The 21625-nt window shown below is 40.7% G+C and overlaps 2 protein-coding genes across 3 annotated transcripts in view; one reads left to right on the plus strand and one right to left on the minus strand.

Annotated features, from left to right (window-relative positions):
- LOC105702302 (N-alpha-acetyltransferase 15, NatA auxiliary subunit) overlaps positions 1 to 21625 on the plus strand; it is a 58346-nt gene that overhangs the window by 26544 nt on the left and 10177 nt on the right. The gene's annotated exons all lie outside the window — the stretch shown is intronic.
- LOC111674065 lies at positions 542 to 1149 on the minus strand. 2 transcript variants are annotated; one of them, XM_023433016.1, is made up of 4 exons: positions 1082 to 1149; positions 898 to 982; positions 735 to 837; positions 542 to 668 (listed from the first exon to the last, which is right to left on the minus strand). In XM_023433016.1, exons 1-4 carry the CDS (start codon positions 1113 to 1115, stop codon positions 645 to 647), a joined length of 246 nt encoding a protein of 81 aa, XP_023288784.1. In that variant the 5' UTR covers positions 1116 to 1149; the 3' UTR covers positions 542 to 644. The 2 variants fall into 2 exon arrangements, with proteins under 2 accessions (XP_023288784.1, XP_023288783.1); XM_023433015.1 differs by having other exon boundaries at positions 735 to 982.

Consider the following 21625-nt stretch of genomic DNA (forward strand, 5'->3'; position numbering starts at 1 on the left):
GTTTGGGGCTCATTGCATGATTTGGTAAATTCAACGTTGGAAGGATTAGTGGTTTCATTATTTTATTTATTTTTTTTATTGTTTCGGACATGCTGGATGGGTTCAGGAAGGTACCTCGTTTGGGGCTCATTGCCTGATTTGGTAAATTCAATGTTGGAAGGATTAGTGGTTTCATTTTATTTTTTATCGTTTCGGACATGCTGGATGGGTTCCGGAAGGTACCTCGTTTGGGGCTCGTGCCTGATTTGGTAAATTCAATGTTGGAAGGATTAGTGGTTTCATTTTCTTTTTTATCGTTTCGGACATGCTGGATGGGTTCCGGTAGGTACCTCGTTTGGGGCTAATTGCATGATTTGGTAAATTCAACGTTGGAAGGATGTTTCATTTTCTTTTTAATCGTTTCGGACATGCTGGATGGGTTCCGGAAGGTACCTCGTTTGGGGCTCATTGCCTGATTTGGTAAATTAAACGTTACGGGTAATGGGCTCGCTCGGATCTGAAAAGGATTGAACGTTGGAAGGATTAGTGGTTTCATTTTTCTTTTTTTTTTTTTATCGTTTTGTACCTGTTGAATGTGTTTCCGGAAGGTACCCTGTTTCGGGCTCATTGCCTGATTTGGTAAATTCAACGTTACGGGTAACGGGCTACACCCACGTGCTCGCTCGGATCTGTAAAAGATCGAACGTGGAAGGATTAGTGGTTTCATTTCTCTTTTTTTTTTAATCGTTTTGTACCTGTTGGATGGTTTTCCGAAAGATACCCCGTTTGGGGTTCATAGCCTGATTTGGAAAATTCAACGTTACGGGTAATGGGCTACACCCACGTGCTCGCTCGGATCTGTAAAAGATCGAACGTGAAAGGATTAGTGGTTTCATTTTCCTTTTTATCGTTTCGTACCTGTTGGATGTGTTCCCGGGAATGTACCCTGTTTGTTGCCTGATGTGGAATATGCCGGATATGGCCTGATGTGGAAAATTCAACACTATAGGCACCCATGAACGATCGAAGGTGATAAGGATTAGAGTTATTTTTTTAAATCGTTTCTTATCAATGAATATGTCATGCGGAATGCACACGTTACCTGATTGGGAAAACTGAACATGATAGGTACCCATGCAGCCACGTGGTCGCAAGATTTGAGATCTAAGAACGATCGTGGATTAGGAGGGTCATTACGTTTTTTTTTTCTATCGCTTCTCACCTGTCGAATACATTAATGGCAATTTACTCTATTTTGTACACTTTGCACGATTTATCCCATTTATCATTATAGATACCCACGTGGTCCCTCCTCAGAGAATCTGAGAAAGAGCGAGGGTTAGAAGAGTTAGCGAGGTATTTTGTCTTTTTTTTGTATCCTTTCTCACCTGTTGGATGTGCTATGGGAAATGTACCCAGTTTGGTGCATTTGACCTGATGTGAGAAAATTCAACATTATAGGTACCCATGCAGCCACGTGGTCGCAAGATTTGAGATCTAAGAAAGATCGTGGATTAGGAGGGTCATTACGTTTTTTTTTTCTATCGCTTCTCACCTGTCGAATACATTAATGGCAATTTACTCTGTTTTGTACACTTTGCACGATTTATCCCATTTATCATTATAGATACCCACGTGGTCCCTCCTCGGAGGATCTGAGAAAGAGCGAGGGTTAGAAGAGTTAGCGAGGTATTTTGTCATTTTTTTTTGTATCCTTTCTCACCTGTTGGATGTGCTATGGGAAATGTACCCTGTTTGGTGCACGGTGTACGATTTATCGCATAGAACACTAGAGGTACCCACGTGTTCTCTCCTCCGAGGATCTAAGACCGAGGTTTAGAAGGGTTAGCGAGGTTTCTTTCTGTACTCCTTTTTCACCTGCTGAATGTGTTACTGGCAATGTACACAGATCAGTACACGTTGCTCGATTTATCACATTGAACATTACAGGTGTATCCACGGCAGCGAGCTGCACCCACGTGGTCGCTCCTTCGAGGATCTGAGAAAGATCCAGGGTAAGAAGGATTAACGAGTTCTTTTTTTTTGTATCGCTTCTCACCTATTGAATGCATTATTTTCTCGGGAGCCGTTCCCTGAGAATCGGCAACCGTGATCTTCCTTGTTTGCGGCGCACCCATGTGAGGATCCTTTCTTTTGTCGAAAAAAGAACCTCTCACTTTATCGTTTTTTCCCTTTTTGCATATTATCCACATGTTTTAAAATGTTTTCTCAGGAAAGTTGCGGATGAGAGTCTTTCTCTAAGAATGCATCGTCTCAATCGACTCGTCCTTGTTTGTAAGGATCCTTTCTTTTGTCGAAAAAAGAACCTCTCACTTTATCGTTTTTTCCCTTTTTGCATATTATCCACCTGTTTTAAAATGTTTTCTCAGGGAAGTTGCGGATGAGAGTCTTTCTCTAAGAATGCATCGTCTCAATCCACTCGTCCTTGTTTGTAAGGATCCTTTCTTTTGTCGAAAAAAGAACCTCTCACTGTATCGTTTTTTCCCTTTTTGCATATTATCCACCTGTTTATAATGTTTTCTCAGGGAAGTGGCGGATGAGAGTCTTTCTCTAAGAATGCATCGTCTCAATCGACTCGTCCTTGTTTGTAAGGATCCTTTCTTATGTCGAAAAAAGAACCTCTCACTTTATCGTTTTTTCCCTTTTTTTTTTTTAATATTTATCCACCTATTTTAAAATGTTTTCTCAGGAAAGTTGCGGATGAGAGTCTTTCTCTAAGAATGCATCGTCTCAATCCACTCGTCCTTGTTTGTAAGGATCCTTTCTTTTGTCGAAAAAAGAACCTCTCACTGTATCGTTTTTTCCCTTTTTGCATATTATCCACCTGTTTATAATGTTTTCTCAGGGAAGTTGCGGATGAGAGTCTTTCTATAAGAATTCATCTTCTCAATCGACTCTTCCTTGTCTGGGAGGATCCTTTCTCTTGCCGTAAAAAACCCTCTCACTTTATCGTTCTCTCCCTTTTAGCATATTTATCCACCTGTTTTAAGAAGTTATTTCAGGGGAGTCGTGGATGAGAGCCGTTCTCTAAGAATTCATCGTCCCAGTCGATTCGTTCTTGTCTGTGAGGATCCTTTCTTTCGTCGATAAAGAAGAACCCTCTCACTTTATCGTATTTTCCCTTGTTTCGTATTTATCCTCCTGTTTTAAGAAGTTATTTCAGGGGAGTCGCGTATGAAAGCCGTTCTCTAAGAATTCATCGTCTCAATCGTTTCTTCCTTGTCTCGTATCCGCGTATTTCCTCATGCTCGGAAATTCCTGTAATTAAATAAAATCAAGTACAGTAGACTCCCGTATAACACGGTTAATACTCTACGCGCTATATGAATTCCCGTAATACGAAACCATGCTGTACGGGAATGTCTCTCGTATAACGCGCATAATGTGTTTTGTTATTAGGCGCTATTTTTATTTTTATTTTTATTTATTTTTTATTATTTAGCGTTATTAGACAGGTTGTACGCAGAATCGCGTTATATGAAAACAATAGTCGCAATATATTTAGAGCGCTAGAGGAACTCGGGAGTCTACTGTATTAAAATTGTCGCGCTATCTTTTTATATTACCCCCCTCCTTTTATGTAACTTTTTCGAAAGGACCGCAGATAAGAGCCATCATATGTGCCCATAATTATGAAAGTGGTCTAAGTCATATATTTTTTGTTTCGAAATTACATTGAATTAATTTCGTTTGAAATAATATGGCGTGAAATAACTGATAAACTCATTTTTTTTTTTAATTTTGACTTAGACCACTTTCATAATTATGGGCACATATCCTTCACCGTAACTCATCCCCATGTCATCACCACGTGCGATCAGCTGTTCGCTGACCACGTGGTCACGAGCTGTCAAACTCCGCGTGACCTCCGCTCGGATTTCTCGAGTTCGCTTAATTCTCGTTTCTCATCCCATCTTATTTTCAGGTATTCTTCGTCAAACCTCGATTATAAACGTCCTCTATCCCCGGATGTACGTAAGGCCTAATTCTGGATAGGTTCGGCGAACCTGACGGATCAGCAATCTAAAACCGTCCACCTTACGCGCCGCGACGATTCCGTCCCGTGACGAAGGTGGAAAGTCCTATATTCTTTTATTCCCCGCAGTGACATCCTCGCGTTTAATCCGCCGCCGTTATCCCGCGTCCAATAATAATGGCTACCGCGTCCAATAATAACGGCCACCGCGTCCAATAATTGATGGCCGATCGCGTATCCGCGTTCATCGTGCTCGGGACATTTTTTAGATTCCGCACGTACCCGATGCGGATTCCGCGAACGCCTCGTTATCGTTCGCGAGTGCCTCTTGGATTGAATCATCGATTTTCTTTTTTTCCCCCCTTCTTTTTCTTCCACTTCTTCCTTTTTTATCGAGAATTGTCGCGCGGCAATGGCGAGGCGTGCATTCCTCGTCGATTTACCGCTTTTCTTTGTGACTCCTTTTTTTTTTTAGTCACGACTTTTGAGGTATCTTCTGCCGCAGGTTTTTTCCCGACTTAATTACGTACTCACGGATATTCACCGTGGAATTCTGTCACGGACGTTTGAATTTCTTCGTAGGATTTAGCCTGATTTAATGGCGCAAGAAACTACCGGAAGGGGAAAGCGGAAAGAGAGGATCTCCGTTTCCGTGATGAATCCTTGCTCTTACTTTCACGATCTTCTGCGGATGATATTTCTGTACACATTGCTTGAAATATTTGACTTTTCATTCGGTGGAGGATGTTTCTGTACACATTGTTAGAAATATTTGACAATTTCATACAATATTAGTATGCAACGTTATCATAAAGTTTCAGGTTTGATATGATAATTTATATTCATGCAACGTGGAGATAATGCTGGGTAATAACGTTTTTAAGAATGTACTTCAAGGGGAGAACTTCATTCGGTGGAGGATGTTTCTGTACACATTGTTAGAAATATTTGGCAATTATATACAATTTGAATATGCAACGTTATCATAAAGTTACAGATTTGATATGATAATTTATATGCATGCAACGCGGAGATAATGCCGAGTAATACGATTTTTTAATAGTGTACTTCAAGGAGAGAACTTCACGCGGTGGAGAATGTTTCTATATACATTGTTAAAAATATTTGACAATTTTATACAATTTAAGTATGCAACGTTATCATAAAGTTTCAGGTTTGATATGATAATTTATATTCATGCAACGCGGAGACAATGCCGGGTAATAACGTTTTTAAGAGTGTACTTCAAGGGGAGAACTTCACTCGGTGGAGGATGTTTCTGTACAAACTTTTAGAAATTTTTGACAATTTTATACAATTTGAATATGCAACGTTATCATAAAGTTACAGGTTAGATGTGACAATTTATATTCATGCAACGCGGAGATAATGCCGGGTAATAACTTTTTTAAGAGTGTACTTCAAGGAGAGAACTTCACTCGGTAGACGATGTTTCTATACACATCGTTAGAAATGTTTGACAATCTTATACAATTAATTTTAATTTAAGTATGCTAAGTTGTGATAAAGTTACAGGTTTGATGTGATAATTTATATTCATGCAACGCGGAGGTAATGCCGGATAATAACGTTTTTAACCGTATACTTCAGGAGAGAATTTCAAGCCATAAGTGACGTGTGCCGTTTAAAAGAAATTACAATAAATTATTATATACATTTGCATACTAAGTTGAATCCTTATGTCGTAACATTAAAGGAACTTTACGTGGGTATATAAATACCTCGAAATAAACATCTTTAACATCATTAGTAATGAATTTATAATACCCTAGTAGGTGTAAAGTACACGCTTTATAATTCTACAAGGTATCAAGGTTTAAATAAATCCCAATAAGACGTCATAAATTGCAAGGCCCCGGGTTTACAAGCATTGCATGCTAATTGAACTCAACTCTGTATATAAATTGTTCGCAATTTAATTTATATATTAAAGATTTTTAACAGTGATGCGAGAAAACGATCGTGGAAAATAATCGGCCTCGCGAGATTATTATGCAACCCTGCATGAGCTATACCTCGCGAACGGTCTCGTTACTCACAATTAGCTTCCCAAGTGCGTGCTCGATTCTCTTCGAGTACTCGTCGAGTGCTCGCCAAATATCTCGAATTACCCTTTAACCACTCTCGTCGTGATTTTCACGCGACAAGTCAAGAGATGTTTCGATTACGAGCCAAAACACTCGACACCTTCGGTGTTAAAAATATTCATACAGTTCAGACACTCTTGGCACATAAGGTATAAAAACATTGAAATTGACGTCGTAAAATTAATACACACTTATTACAAATTTTTGGATGAATTCATAACTTCATAAGCCCTTGTTATAATCTCTTGAAATCGTCCAGGAGTAAGTCTACGTAATTTGGCATAAATGTATAACGCATGTTCATACAACTTATAATTAGAATGCTCTAAAATTAGTATGTCAGGTCTGGGCAAAACTTTGAAAAATGTTATAAAATTTAAGTGGTTCTCTTTTTAAGGTGAAGTGAAACCCAAATCAGCTGATTCGAATAAGACACTTTTTTTTTTTAAGGGTATTGGATGGAACCGAAACTTTGACACGTGACTCGCGAGCACGTGGGAATTATTCTGACACTTTGAAAACTTGGATTTTTAACAAAAATTTTCTAGTGGGTACTAAAAATCGACAAGTAATTTACAAATATTTTCAACGGTGTTCTTGTCAGCTTTTCAAAATGGACGAGGATGTGGGATGGATAGGAATTAATTGGAAGAATACTCTAGCAATTTTGCGCCCCTTCTCGGGCTCGTAATCGAGGTAATCGTTACCACGACCTTAATCAGTGCTCGGCAGATTAATTGACTTATCAATAGGCATGTAACGAGCACGTCTACAGTGCGATGCAAGCAGGGTTGCTGTTCGAGCTCAATCAGCTGATCGCTCGGAGAGCGCTGTCAAAAATATATATATTATTCGCACACCTTTAATACATTCGGTCGTAATAAAATTACACTTATATATCTAAAGAAATCAATACCCACAAACTCGTTATAAATTTCCAAACAAATTTGTAATTTTATAACATTGCCTTATGATCTCGTGGAATTGTATAGGGAAATTAATACACCGATATATCAAATATTTATAAGAAAAAAAAACGCTTATAAAGTATATAAATAAAATGTTATAAGAGGAGTACATAATGTTTAAATGAAAGATCCAAAAGAAACGTTATAAAATTACAATGCTGTTCGAGCTCGATCAGCTGATCGCTCGGAGAGCGCTGTCAAAAATATATATAAAATTCGCACATCTTCAATACATTCGGTCGTAATAAAATTACACTTATATATATATAAAAAATGAATTCCCACAAACTCGTTCTAAATTTCCAAACAAATTTGTAATTTTATAACATTGCCTTATGATCTCGTGGAATTGTATAGGGAAATTAATACACCGATATACCAAATATTTATAAAAAAAAAAAAACGATTATAAAGTATATAAATAAAACGTTATAAGAGGAGTACATAATGTTGAAATCAAAGTTCCAATGGAGTCGTTATAAAATTACAATATATATATATTTTTTTTTAACGGTGTAGCTACTAGATCGACGCACTTTCGCAATCGACGATCCAGCGATTCCTCTTGGCGAGGAAAAAAGATCTCCGGGTAATTAATAGCTAATTGTGCGTCCAATAATAAATATGTAACGGTATGCAACTCGGATGACATCAGGTCTGTTTTGACGTGGCTCGTCACGTAACGTGCTCGCTTCAATGGAATTTCCGATAATAACTCCTTGAGAAGAGGCTCACGCAAAAGCATCTCATGCAGCGCTTTTGTATCATACATGCATATTTTACGATATTTTATGATTTGCATACTTCGGGATATTTTACGAGGCGCGGCTATGCAACAGGGACGACTGCCGAATTCGAGGACCTGTTCTTCCCACACTGTTAAGGTGATATGAAAGCGTGATATATACAAAAGAAGATGTGAAAATATATATAAAAATTTTCTCCAAACTGGGTGCACCGAATTACCTGAAACATTAACACTTGATTATGGAGGCCCTAGGAATAACGCGCTGCTCATGCAATTTCTTTTTTAGAAAAAAATCTTGTACCTATCTCGGACAAGAACCAAAGAAAGACGTTTTCTTTTTTTTTTTTCTAGAAAATGAAATTTCACCGGCATTTCTTCCTTAGAGCCTCCATAATCACGTGTTAAAGTTTTAAATAATTTGGTGCACCCAGTTTGGAGATTAGTTTTATGAATATTTTCACTTTCTGGTATGTACATATCACACTTTAATATCAGTTTAAGGTGAAGTGAAACACGTCGAGGAACTTGATCGACGTCGGTAAAAAGGGTTTTCTTAAATACGTACGTTGCTGACATTGGTTTTTATTTTGACTGCTGTGTCGAATTATATTGGGTATTGGACTAAATGTGCCCGTAATTATGAAAGTGGTCTAAGTCAAAATTAACAAAAAAATGAGTTTATCAGTTATTTCACGCCACATTATTTTAAACTAAATTAATTCAATTTGTTCATAAGTATTCCTAACATTTTTTTTATAAAAAATTTCATGAGTGCCAGAACTTTGCTTATAGCCTCTATATTCAAGTTCTGAAGTTTGAAACGATTTGATACATTCAGCTCGGGGAAAAGTTTCACGAACGATTGACTTCTCAGTTGCGACTTTCTGATCCCCCTAATACATCGAAATTATATATTTTCATTAGCCTTATGCAATTAATGTCTGAAAAGGTATATACACTTTACGAAGATTTTCAACACTGGCACGTTCGCCTAATTATTCCCAGTTAGTGCACTTTTCGTAGTCAACGTAGAGCGAGCTCTAATTTTTTCCGCACTCTCGAGTCCGTTCATCGCGCATTCCCATATTAGCACACCTTTGGCAACGCTTTGTATTCCTGGAAGAGAGGAAAGAGAGAAAAAGAATGTACTCTAGGAACGGATGTTTTCGCCGAGGTGGCTTTGTCATCCTCGAGGTCGCGCCTGCTGCACCTGAGATGCGTACTTTTAAGGTGATATGAAAGTATTATATGTATACGTACCAAAAAGTCAACATATTTATCAAACTTTTCTCCAAACTGGGTGAACTGAATTATCTGAAACTATAACGCGTGGTTATGAAAGCTTTAAGGTGATATGAAAGTGTCATACTATATACATAAAGCGTTAAACGATTTTTAACTTTTGTCTAAACTGGGTGAACTGTATTATCTGAAACTTTAACACGGAGGGCTTAAGGTGATATGAAAGTGTCATTCTATATACATAAAACGTTAAACGATTTTTAAACTTTTGTCTAAACTAGGTGAACTGTATTATCTGAAACTTTAACACGTGGTTATGGAGGCCTTAAGGTGATATGAAAGTGTCATTCTATATACATAAAGCGTTAAACGATTTTTAAACTTTTGTCTAAACTGGGTGAACTGAATTATCTGAAAAATAATGAGCCTTTCATATCACCTAAGAGGATGGCGAACCTTAAAACTTGTCCAAAGGGACGCTCCATATTTCGAGTTGTGTCGAGAATATCTATTCTAGAGACCCGGTCTCTCGAATTTGGACGGAAATATCGCTGTGAGAAAAAAATGGTTGTGCGTAGGCGCGTCGTCATCGCATTCCCGGGGCCGTGTCCTCGTCACCGCTCGTGACGCACATGCCGACCGGGTCCCAGCTCCTCATTGGTCGGGGTCACATATAGGGGTCTGAAAACTTCACGATCATCCCGCGAGATGGCGCGTTAATTTCTTTATCTTATTTTTCTAAAGCCGACAACACGCCGTCGAACGATGACCCAGGAGGTTGAGGCGATCACCCCTGATAGCATTTTTCTAAGGCTGCCACCTCGTTGATGTTTTTTTAAGGTGATGTGAACATGGCATCAAAGAGGTTTTGTTTATAAAAATTTTCTTCCAACTCGATTTACCGAATAGTTTTAAACTTTACTACGTGAATAGGGAGACTATAAGGAAGGTCCTGAAACTCATGGAATTTCAATTCTTTTCAAAATTGTTTACAGGTATTTTAAAAATAGTTGATAAAAAATGAAATTTCGCGAGTTTCAGGACCTACCTTAGGGTCTCCATATTCACGTTTTAAAGTATGAAACGATTTGAGACACCCAGATCGTAGAAAAGTTATATGAACGATTGAGCTTTCGGATGTCACCGTCACATCACCTTAAGGCCCCGGTACTTCCGAATAATTATACAGAGTGGGGGCCATCGCTGTTTTATATCAGTTCTTTAATCCTTTGCACACGCGTGATTATAGAAGCTTTAAGGTGATATGAAAGTGTTATTCTATATATATAAAGCATAAACTATTTATAAAATTTTTCTTCAAAGTGAGTTAACCGAATTATCTGAAACTTGAACACGTGGTTATGGAAGCCTTAAAGTGATATGAAAGTGTTATTCTATATACATAAAGCATAAACCATTTATAAAATTTTTCTCCAAACTGAGTTAACCGAGTTATCTGAAACTTGAACATATGATTATGGATGCTCTAAGAAAGAACGCGCTGCTCGTGAGATTTCATTTTTCGAATAAAATGTTACATTTCTCTCGAACAAGAGCCACAAAAAAAGATTTTTTTTTCTTCGAAAAATGAAATTTCACGGGCAGCAGGTTCTTCCTTAGAGCCTCCATAATCTCGTGTTTTAACACAGTTTCATATAACATTTAACTTCAGATTCAGATAGATTTAACAAGGTTTCAGATAATTCGGTGCACCCAGTTTGGAGAAAAGTTCTATTAATATTTTGACTTTTTGGTACCTATATGACGCACTTTTATATCACCTTAAGCGCCGCCACTAAATTCGGTTACCTTCTTTTTTTTTTTTTTAATTCCCCCTTATCGCGCGCATTTCCTCTCGTTTCTACGTCTCCTTTCCCGGGGAAGTATCGAGCGATGTCGAGAAATATTCCTCGTGTTTATCTCGAGTTTTCGTGACGTAGATTCACCAGGAGTCCCTGAAGACCGCGAGAGTCGGTCGTCATTGAATTCGGAATCTCGATTAAAAGAGTAATTTGACTTTGACGATAATTCCTGAACGTGTTTGTCGGCCTTGGTCGAGAACGCCCGAATCTCGCCTCTTCGAAAAGTGCCATTCGGTGCAGTACTTTTAACTCGAGTCGGGAATATCATTAATCTCATTTCCTAGATCGACAAGTCGGAGATTCGACCGGTCGTGATACCACGTCAGAGAAATCTCGTTATGCGATATCAAAGGGGGGCTGTTATCGTAATCTGCGTTTTTTTTTAAATTATTTATTCTCAGTACCAGAACACTCGCTGATCCGTGAATCATCCTTCATTCTGGAAAAGCAAGATTTTTTTTTTTTTAAGTGTTTTTCTTTTAAGTTTTTTTTAATGTTAAGATGCAATTTTTCATGCAAATCGGAATCGTTAGCCGACTGATAAAGAAGGAAGTTCGGCATCCTCTTAAGGTGATGTGATAGTGGCGCCGAAGAGGTTTTGTTTATCAAACTTTTCTCCCAACTCGGTTTACCGAATGGTTTGACACTTTACAACGTGAATGGGAAGACTGTAAGGAGGGTCCTGAAACTCATGAAACTTCAATCCTTTTCAAATTTGTTTATAGGTATTTTGAAAATAAATATATATAATTCGTTGTACCCAGTTTGGAGAAAATTTTTATAAGTATTTTTACGCTTTATGTATATTGAATGACACTTTCATATCACCTTGAGGCCTCCATAATCACGTGTTAAAGTGTCAGATAATTCGGTGTACCCAGTTTGGAGAAAATTTTTATAAATATTTTTACGCTTTATGTATATAGAATGACACTTTCATATCACCTTAAGGCCTCCATAATCACGTGTTAAAGTGTCAGATAATTCGTTGTACTCAGTTTGGAGAAAAGTTTCATAAATATTTTTACGCTTTATGTATATAGTATGACACATTCATATCACCTTAAGGCCTCCATAATCACATGTTAAAGTGTCAGTGTGTTTTTACTCTATATATATAAACCGTCAAAATATTTATATATATTCTATTTCATTATATTTATATATAATGAGCCTTTCATATCACCTAAGAGGATGGCGAACCTTAAAACTTGTCCAAAGGGACGCTCCATATTTCGAGTTGTGTCGAGAATATCTATTCTAGAGACCCGGTCTCTCGAATTTGGACGGAAATATCGCTGTGAGAAAAAAATGGTTGTGCGTAGGCGCGTCGTCATCGCATTCCCGGGGCCGTGTCCTCGTCACCGCTCGTGACGCACATGCCGACCGGGTCCCAGCTCCTCATTGGTCGGGGTCACATATAGGGGTCTGAAAACTTCACGATCATCCCGCGAGATGGCGCGTTAATTTCTTTATCTTATTTTTCTAAAGCCGACAACACGCCGTCGAACGATGACCCAGGAGGTTGAGGCGATCACCCCTGATAGCATTTTTCTAAGGCTGCCACCTCGTTGATGTTTTTTTAAGGTGATGTGAACATGGCATCAAAGAGGTTTTGTTTATAAAAATTTTCTTCCAACTCGATTTACCGAATAGTTTTAAACTTTACTACGTGAATAGGGAGACTATAAGGAAGGTCCTGAAACTCATGGAATTTCAATTCTTTTCAAAATTGTTTACAGGTATTTTAAAAATAGTTGATAAAAAATGAAATTTCGCGAGTTTCAGGACCTACCTTAGGGTCTCCATATTCACGTTTTAAAGTATGAAACGATTTGAGACACCCAGATCGTAGAAAAGTTATATGAACGATTGAGCTTTCGGATGTCACCGTCACATCACCTTAAGGCCCCGGTACTTCCGAATAATTATACAGAGTGGGGGCGATCGCTATTTGATATCAGTTCTTTAACCCTTTGGACACGGAGCTATTTCGGCATAGGGGCGAAATTCGTCCGACCGTGCAAGCAATATTGGACCAAATGTTGGGCGCCTTTAGGCGCTCTTAGGAACCAAAGAGTTAAGGCTGCCACGAGGTTACCGGTGTTTTTCTAAAGCCACGATGCTGCCGAATAATTATACAGAGTGGGGGCCATCGCTGTTTTATATCAGTTCTTTAATCCTTTGCACACGGAGCCATTTTGACATATAGGCGAAATTCGCCTGACCGTGCAGGCAATATTGGACCAAACGTCGGGCGCCTTTAGGCGCTCTTACTAGCCAAAGGGTTAAGGCTGCCACGAGGTTGTTGGCATTTTTTTAAAGCCACGATGCCGCCGAATAATTATACAGGGGCGATCCCTGCTTGATAACAGTTTTTTTAAAGCTGTCCCTATACTTCCAAAAAATCTTACAAGGGTGAGGGCCTTCACTTTTCGATATATTAGGTTGACGCATAAGTAATGACGTTTTTTTACACGTTACGTTACGTGTTATAAACGCCATTACTTTTCCATCAACGCGATAAGTTTATTCTAAGGCTGCCTCGGTACTGCCGAACAATGACCCAGAGGTAGAGACGATTTCATCTTGATATAATTTTTCTAAGATTACTACGATACCGGCGAACAATGTTCCACGGGTGGAGGCTATCACTCCTTGATATCGTTTTTTTCTAAGGTTGCCACGATACCGGGGAACAATGTAGTGGGGGCGATCGCTTTGATATCATTTCCCTAAAGCTGTCACAATGCTGCTGAACAATGTCCGCCGCGTCGCGCGAAAGGCGTTTCCGCGAAAAGTCGGCGGCGTCGTTAATTTGCGGAGCCGCCACTTGGGAATTGGGTCGCACCTCGATTTCAAGATCACGGCGAGGGGAAATGCGCGCCCGTGCATTGCGTGTCCCACGACCCGCGAGGAGGCGCCTCCTTCCGACTTTCTTCTTTTCTCTTTTTTCCTCACCTCTTCGTGCCCTAGGAGACGGTCGGAAAGGCCTGAAAAGATGTGCTCGAAAAATGAGGTAACACGGGTCATGGGTTAGTTCTACTTGTGAATGACCCTTTAATCCTTTGAGCACGGAGTCATTTTGACATATGGGCGAAATTCGCCTGACCGTGCAGGCAATATTGGACCAAACGTCGGGCGCCTTTAGGCGCTCTTAGCAGCCAAAGGGTTAAGGTGATATGAAAGTGTGATGTATACGTATCAGAAAGTCAAAATATTAATAAAACTTTTCTCCAAACTGGGTGCACTGAATTATTTGAAACTTTAACCGGTGATTATGGGGGATCTAAGGAATACCGCGCTGCTCGCGTTTACAACCCCAAGAAGTCCTCCACCAATCTGAATAAGGATCCTTGAAGTACGTGAAACCGCGGAATGTGCATTATTTCTACATATGAATGATCTCTTAATTAACTTAATTTTCCTTAATTAACTCCACCCTGAAGAGAAGTAACGGCGTCTTCATCTTCCTTTTCTCTGTGCTCGCGTTTTCGTCCCCAAGAAGTCCTCCACCAATCTGAATAAGGATCCTTGAAGTACGTGAAACCGCGGAACGTGCATTATTTCTACATGTGAATGATCTCGTAATTAACTTAATTTTCCTTAATTAACTTCACCCTGAAGAGAAGTAACCGCGTCTTCATCTTCCTTTTCTCCCTGCTCGTGTTTTCGACCCCGAGAAGTCCTCCACCAACCTGAATAAGAGTCCTTAAAGAATATGAAACCGGGAAATCTGAATTAATTCTCCATATGAATGATCTCTTAATTTACTGAATTTTCCATAATTAACTCCACCCTGAAGAGAAGTAACCGCGTCTTCATCTTCCTTTTCTCCCTGCTCGTGTTTTCGACCCCGAGAAGTCCTCCACCAACCTGAATAAGAGTCCTTAAAGAATATGAAACCGGGAAATGTGAATTAATTCTACATATGAATGATCTCTTAATTTACTGAATTTCCCTGGCACACCTTGAAGACGAGCATCCGCTCTTTCACCGCGCTTTCGGTTTGCTTCCCTGAAGATCGCCCTTCCTCGGCTCTCCCGATCGCGATCTTAATTCCCGTGGGAGTGTTTCTGACTCCAGGCGCATGGAGCTCTTCGGCATTGGCCGTACAATGACCTGAAGATCAATGTTAAGACCGTGACTCCCATCCTCCGGTGCCTTCTTCCTCTCACCTCTCTCTGGCGCCGAAGACGCTCCTCCTATCCCGTCCCCTCTCATTCCTGAAGACGCCGTCTCGCCTAATGAGGCTGTGTGAACATGGAATCCAGTTTGAGGCACAAACAAAATTAACAGGCTTATTTGAATGTTTCTGTCATGTAGATGTGTGTGCCATGTTGAGTTTTGTTTGTGCCATTTCATTTTACAAAAACCAGAACTGTTAATCATTTGAACACGGAGCCAATTTGACATATGGGCGAAATTCGTCTGACCGTGCAGGCAAGATTGGACCAAACGTCGGGCGCCTTTAGGCACTCTTAGTAGCCAAAGAGTTAAGGCTGTCACGAGGTTGCCGGTGTTTTTCTAAAAAAAAAAAGAAAAAATGCTGCAAATCTAAGTTTAACCAACTCGCTTATTGCCATATTTAGTTTGCCATATTTAACTTGAGTTTGCCGAATTAAGTGCATGGATGAGTTGATGTAACCCCAATATGTGATTTAGCTCCAAATCTAAGTTTAACCAACTCGCTTATTGAGTTTGCCATATATAACTTGAGTTTGCAGTATTTAACTTGAGTTTGCCATATTTAACTTGAGTTTGCCGAATTAAGTGCATGGATGAGTTTATGTAACCCTAAAATGTGATTTAGCTCCAAATCTAAGTTTAATCAATTCACTTATTGAGTTTGCCGTATTTAACTTGAGTTTGCCATATTTAACTTGAGTTTGCCGAATTAACTGTATAGATGAGTTGATGTAACCCAAAATGTGATTTAGCTCCAAATCTAAGTTTAATCAATTCACTTATTGAGTTTGCCGTATTTAACTTGAGTTTGCCATATTTAACTTGAGTTTGCCTTATTAACTTGAGTTTGCCATATGTAATTCGAGTTTGCCATATTTAACTTGAGTTTGCCTTATTAACTTGAGTTTGCCATATGTAATTCGAGTTTGCCATATGTAACTTGAGTTTGCCATATTTAACTTGAGTTTGCCGAATTAACTGTATGGATGAGTTGATGTAACCCCAAAATGTGATTTAGCTCCAAATCTAAGTTTAACCAACTCGCGTATTGAGTTTGCCTTATTTAGCTCAGAATATGAGTTGAATTAACTCTTTCTTTTCAGGGTAGAAATGTGAAATTTGGGGGGTATGTTCCATTCGTAACAGGTGCTCACTAAGACGAGATTTTTAGAAATTCAACCCCTGAAAGGGTAAAAAGGATTAAAATGCGTTTTAACGAATTTCTTAACATCATTGAAGCCCGTTGAGATATCGTTTTGGTCGTTTCACTTAAAACGAGTACACATTCAAATGCCTGAACACCAATTTCATGTTTTCGCCCTAACCAACCCCGAAGTGGGTTAAAAGTGGTTTGCACACAGAAATATATTAAACAACTAAGATTCATAAATTTCGAATTCCACTTTAACATATCGCGAGGGAAGCCGCAACATGCTTGTTTTAACCCTTTGAACACGGAGTCATTTCGACATATGGGCGAAATTCGTCCGACCGTGCAGGCAATATTGGACCAAACGTCGGGCGCCTTTAGGTGCTCTTAGTAGCCAAAAGGTTAATAAAATCGGAAAACACTCTTCATATGGACAAGGCAGACGAAATCCAATATACAATCGGGGCAAACCCACGCAGAGGAGGTTGCAAAAGACATTGCGATAAGATGAACCGGACAGTTACTATCATAAATACAAAACGGGAAAATGAAATTTAAATAGGAAAGTATAGAAATAAAGAGAAAAGAAACAAGAAACAGGAAGAGGCGCCGGTTTCTCGGTCCGCGGATTGGCGGCTGTGAGTTGCCGCTCTCGGCTCATGGGAAATTAGCATTCCGGCGGCGACGCGCGGCCGTTCCGCCTTAGCAATGCGGCGCGGCCTTTCGCGTCGCGGACGGCCGCTTTCTTGTTTCCCGTTCTGCTCGCCACGCCTCGCTCCGGCCCGCGCCCTTCACCGGCCGATTCGCCCAAGCCGAGTCGAGCCGAGTCGCGCGATCGATCGCGCCCGATATTTCGACCTTTCCCTCCCCCACGAGGGCCGCCATCTTGCCGCGGGAAAATCGAACGGCGATTGCCCAACCGAACGCCATCGTGTTTTCGCTCGACCGACCTTTGATTTGCCAGCGTAGACGCCTTTGGGATTCTCCGTCAGATCGCTCGCTTCAAATTGCCGCGGTTTTCGGCCCGAAACGAGGGACGATTGCCTTGATTAACATGGATTCTCCGCGCCTTCCTGTTCCTGCGTTACCCCGCCGCCATATTTTGTCCACCGCCCTCGTGATTCGATTATAACTCGTGGATCAAGTTTTGCGTTAAAACGCGCGGTATTATAAATGTATCCAGTTGCCGCGGTTTTCGGCCCGAAACGAGTGACGATTGCCCCGATTAACGTCGATTCGTCACGCCTTCCCGTTCCTGGGTTACCCCGTCGCCATATTGTTTGTCCACCGCCCTCGCGATTCGATTATAACTCGCGGATCAAGTTTTGCGTTAAAACGCGCGGTATTATGAATGTATCCAGTTGCCGTGGTTTTCGGCCCGAATCGAGCGACGATTGCCCCGATTAACGTGGATTCGTCGCGCCTTCCTGTTCCTGGGTTACCCCGCCGCCATATTGTTTGTCCACCGCCCTCCTGATTCGATTCTAACTCGCGGATCAAGTTTCGCGTTAAAACGCGCGGTATTATAAATGTATCCAGTTGCCGCGGTTTTCGGCCCGAACCGAGCGACGATTGCCTTGATTAACGTGGATTCGTCGCGCCTTCCAGTTCCTGGGTTACCCCGCCGCCATATTGTTTGTCCACCGCCCTCGCGATTCGATTATAACTCGCAGATCAAGTTTCGCGTTAAAACGCGCGGTATTATAAATGTATCCAGTTGCCGTGGATTTCGGCTCGAAACGAGTGACGATTGCCCCGATTAACGTGGATTCGCCGCGCCTTCCTGTTCCTGGGTTACCCCGCCGCCATATTGTTTGTCCACCGCCCTCACGATTCGATTTTAACTCGCAGATCAAATTTTGCATTAAAACGCGCTGTATTATGAGTGTATAATGAAGGACGGAAATAGTGGAGTGAATAGAAATAATAGAAAAGGAGGAATAGGAATGATTTAAATTATGGAAACTATAGAATAAAGTGAATAATTATCCGCGGTCCCTCGCGATCGAGACTCCCCTGAGTCTCAGCCAATCAGCGCTCGCCTTTAGGATTTCCCCTAGACCTGGGGCGGGTCACGTGAACCAATCACGGCCGCGAACCGAGCGTCGCCACTTTTAGTCCCGTCATTCCCTTAATGTTAGTCTTTACCTCCGCGGCCGAACGACCAGTTTCCGCAGCGCCGATGTTTACTCGGTCAAGCGGCCATTACTTCTCGCCGCCGGGCGGTAAGTACAAACCTCGAGGTCTCTCGGAATTACATAGGTAACCCTTTTCGTGTATTACAGACGCGTTCTCAGGAGGGACGGTTAAAAATTCAAACAAGACCCAACGGCGCTGTACCGTAAATACCGGACCTGTAACGGATCCCATAAATATCGTAATGTATTCAAACGTACAACATAGCGTGCATGGACCCCGCACCCTGATTCGACCATGAACAACAGAAATAAGAGAAAGAAACGAAAGGGGTTATTTCCTTCCTTTTTTTTCTCGTTTTAAGCGAAATGACTGCATAACGTAATACAACGTAATATGCATGGACCCCACACCCTGATTCGACCATGAACAACAGAAATGAGAGAAAGAAACGAAAGGGGCTATTTCCTTCCACTTTTTTCTCTTTTTAGGCGAAATGGCTGCACAACGCAATACAACATACAAAGATACAACATAGCGTGCATGGACCTCACACCCTGATTCGACCATGAACAACAGAAATAAGAGAAAGAAACGAAAGGGGTTTTGTCCTTTCTCTTTCTAAGCAAAATGGCTGCACAACGTAATACAACATAATATGCATGAACCCCGCACCCTGATTCGATCATAAACAACAGAAATAAGAGAAAGAAACGAAAGGGGGCTATTTCCTTCTTCTTCTTTCTCTTTTTAAGCGAAATGGCTGCATAACGTAATACAACATAATATGCATGGACCCCGCACCCTGATGCGACCATGAACGACAGAAATAAGAGAAAGAAACGAAAGGGGGCTATTTCCTTCTTCTTCTTTCTCTTTTTAGGCGAAATGGCTGCACAACGTAATACAACATACAAACATACAACATAGCATGCGTGGACCCCGCACCCTGATTCGACCAAGAACGACAGAAATGAGAGAAAGAAACGAAAGGGGCTATTTCCTTCCACTTTTTTCTCTTTTTAGGCGAAACGGCTGCACAACGCAATATGGCTTCTGCCTTGTTCGATGTCTCGATGCATAAAGTTTATTCTTATCAAGAAAATCGCTTGAATTTTGCGCCAAATACGTATAAACACATAGCAGGGCGAAACGCTAGCCATCTAGTCATCTTAAAATATATTTTTCCTAATGGTCTTCATATTCAGCGTTTACGGTATCGTCGATATTAATCGGACTCTTCACTGATACGATATCGACGCGTCGATACTAATCGGTCCTTCCTTAACGGCGACGCTGCTTCGTAGAACACGTTAGCTTGAAATATTTTATCCTGGAGTTTCCGACTTCAACGTTTACGGTATCGTCGATATTAATCAGCTTTTTCATCGTTGGCGATCCTAATGCGCCGATATTAACTAGTGACGCCTTAACGGCGACGCTGCTTCGTGCAATGTTTAGCTTGAAATACTTTATCTTGGAGTTTCCATCTTCATCGTTTACGGTATCGTCGATATTAATCAGCCTTTTCAACCCTTGCGATATCGACACGCCGATATTAACCGGTCACGCCTTAAGGTGAACTGAAACATGTCGAGGAACTTGATCGACGTCCATAAAGAAGATTTTTCTAAATACCTACGTTGCCAACGTTCGATTTTATATTGACGGCTGTGTCGAATTATATTGGGTACTGCACTAAATGGCATACTCCACCTGACGTTATCGTACAATAACTATAAAGAAATCGAATTAAAACTCCAGAAATCTTCTGGATCCATGCTTTCCGGGGCCCTAATTGACTGCAAAGGACCCCCTGCGCCATCTGTGATTTTCAGGTCAACAAAATGTTCACTCCGAGACCTCGTATTCTCATCGTTTTGGCATAGAAGCGCATAAAACACTTTTTTTGCCTTTATCCCGTTCAAATGCGAGTTTATCGATTACCAGAGTGATCTAAATTGTCGTAAAATTGTCCTGATCCATTCATTTCTCATATCAGAGCCTTCGATAATTGTATATTGATCGAAATATGATGATCGAATTTTGAATGTGTCAGGGCAATTCTTAGATGATCACGAGTGATGTGTCAAAGTTTCGGACAGTTTGGTCCAGTACTCTTAAAAAAAAGTGTCGTATTCGAATCGACTGATGTGAAGGGGGTTTCGCTTCACCTTAATGGGACAACTTTTAATTGTATCGAGAACAGACGTTTCCAACAGATACACATCTGCAACTTTTAAGCTCTTATTTTTATCTGTGAAAAAATTTTGTTAAAGAATCCAAATTTGTATACTGTCAAGACAATTCTTAGATGATCACGAGTCACGTGTCAAAGTTTCGGACAGTTTGGTCCAATACCCTTAAAAAAAAGTGTCGTATTCGAATCGACTGATCTGAAGGGGGTTTCGCTTCACCTTAAGCCGTTATCTGTGCAGTTTGAAAAGAGAATCCAAATTTTGAATGTGTCAGGACAATTCTTAGATGACCACGAGTGATGTGTCAAAGGTTCGGACAGTTTGGTCCAATACCCTTAAAAAAAAGTGTCGTATTCGAATCGACTGATCTGAAGGGGGTTTCGCTTCACCTTAACGGCGACGCTACTTCGTGAGAGCGAGTTGCGTCGGGCGGCGGGCCGTTAAACGGCGCGCGATCGGACGCACCGAGGAAATTGGCCGACAATTCGCCACGCGCCGTTGCGTCCCAGAACCGCGGAGGAAATCGCCCTTCCACGTACGCGAAAGACGCGATCGTGGAAATCGGGAATGGGCCGGTCGGTCACGTTCCCCGGGGGAAATTTATGCACGCCGTTCGCCTCCCGTTACGTGTCGCGAATACCCTAGGACGTCGCGTCTCGTCTTATTTCCCCCTTCTTCCCCGTAGAAATCGAGAGAACTGCGTCGGTAGTCGCGAATCGAGTTTTTCTTTTTTTTTTTTCAATTTTTTTCGGCTCGAAGAATGGACGTTTTTTCATTTATACTCCTGCGTGAATACCTTAGATTCCTATAAAGTGAAGGTTCTTCATTTATACTATGACGTGAACATTTTTCATTTACGTTATGGTGTGCATGTTTTTAATTCATCCTCTGGCGTCATAATTTCAGGGGGAAAGCGCAGTTTTTATTTTAATTTCGACATCCGGCGATTTTGTTGTTGAACTTCCCCCCTCTTCCGGATTTCAACGCAATTGGATTCGAATTTTTAAAAATGTCTCGGAATTTCGAAGAGAAATTGCATTGATTTTCTT

Source organism: Orussus abietinus, unplaced genomic scaffold (assembly GCF_000612105.2).
Source record: "Orussus abietinus isolate OABI.00-Male unplaced genomic scaffold, Oabi_2.0 scaffold536, whole genome shotgun sequence".
Lineage (NCBI taxonomy): Eukaryota > Metazoa > Arthropoda > Insecta > Hymenoptera > Orussidae > Orussus > Orussus abietinus.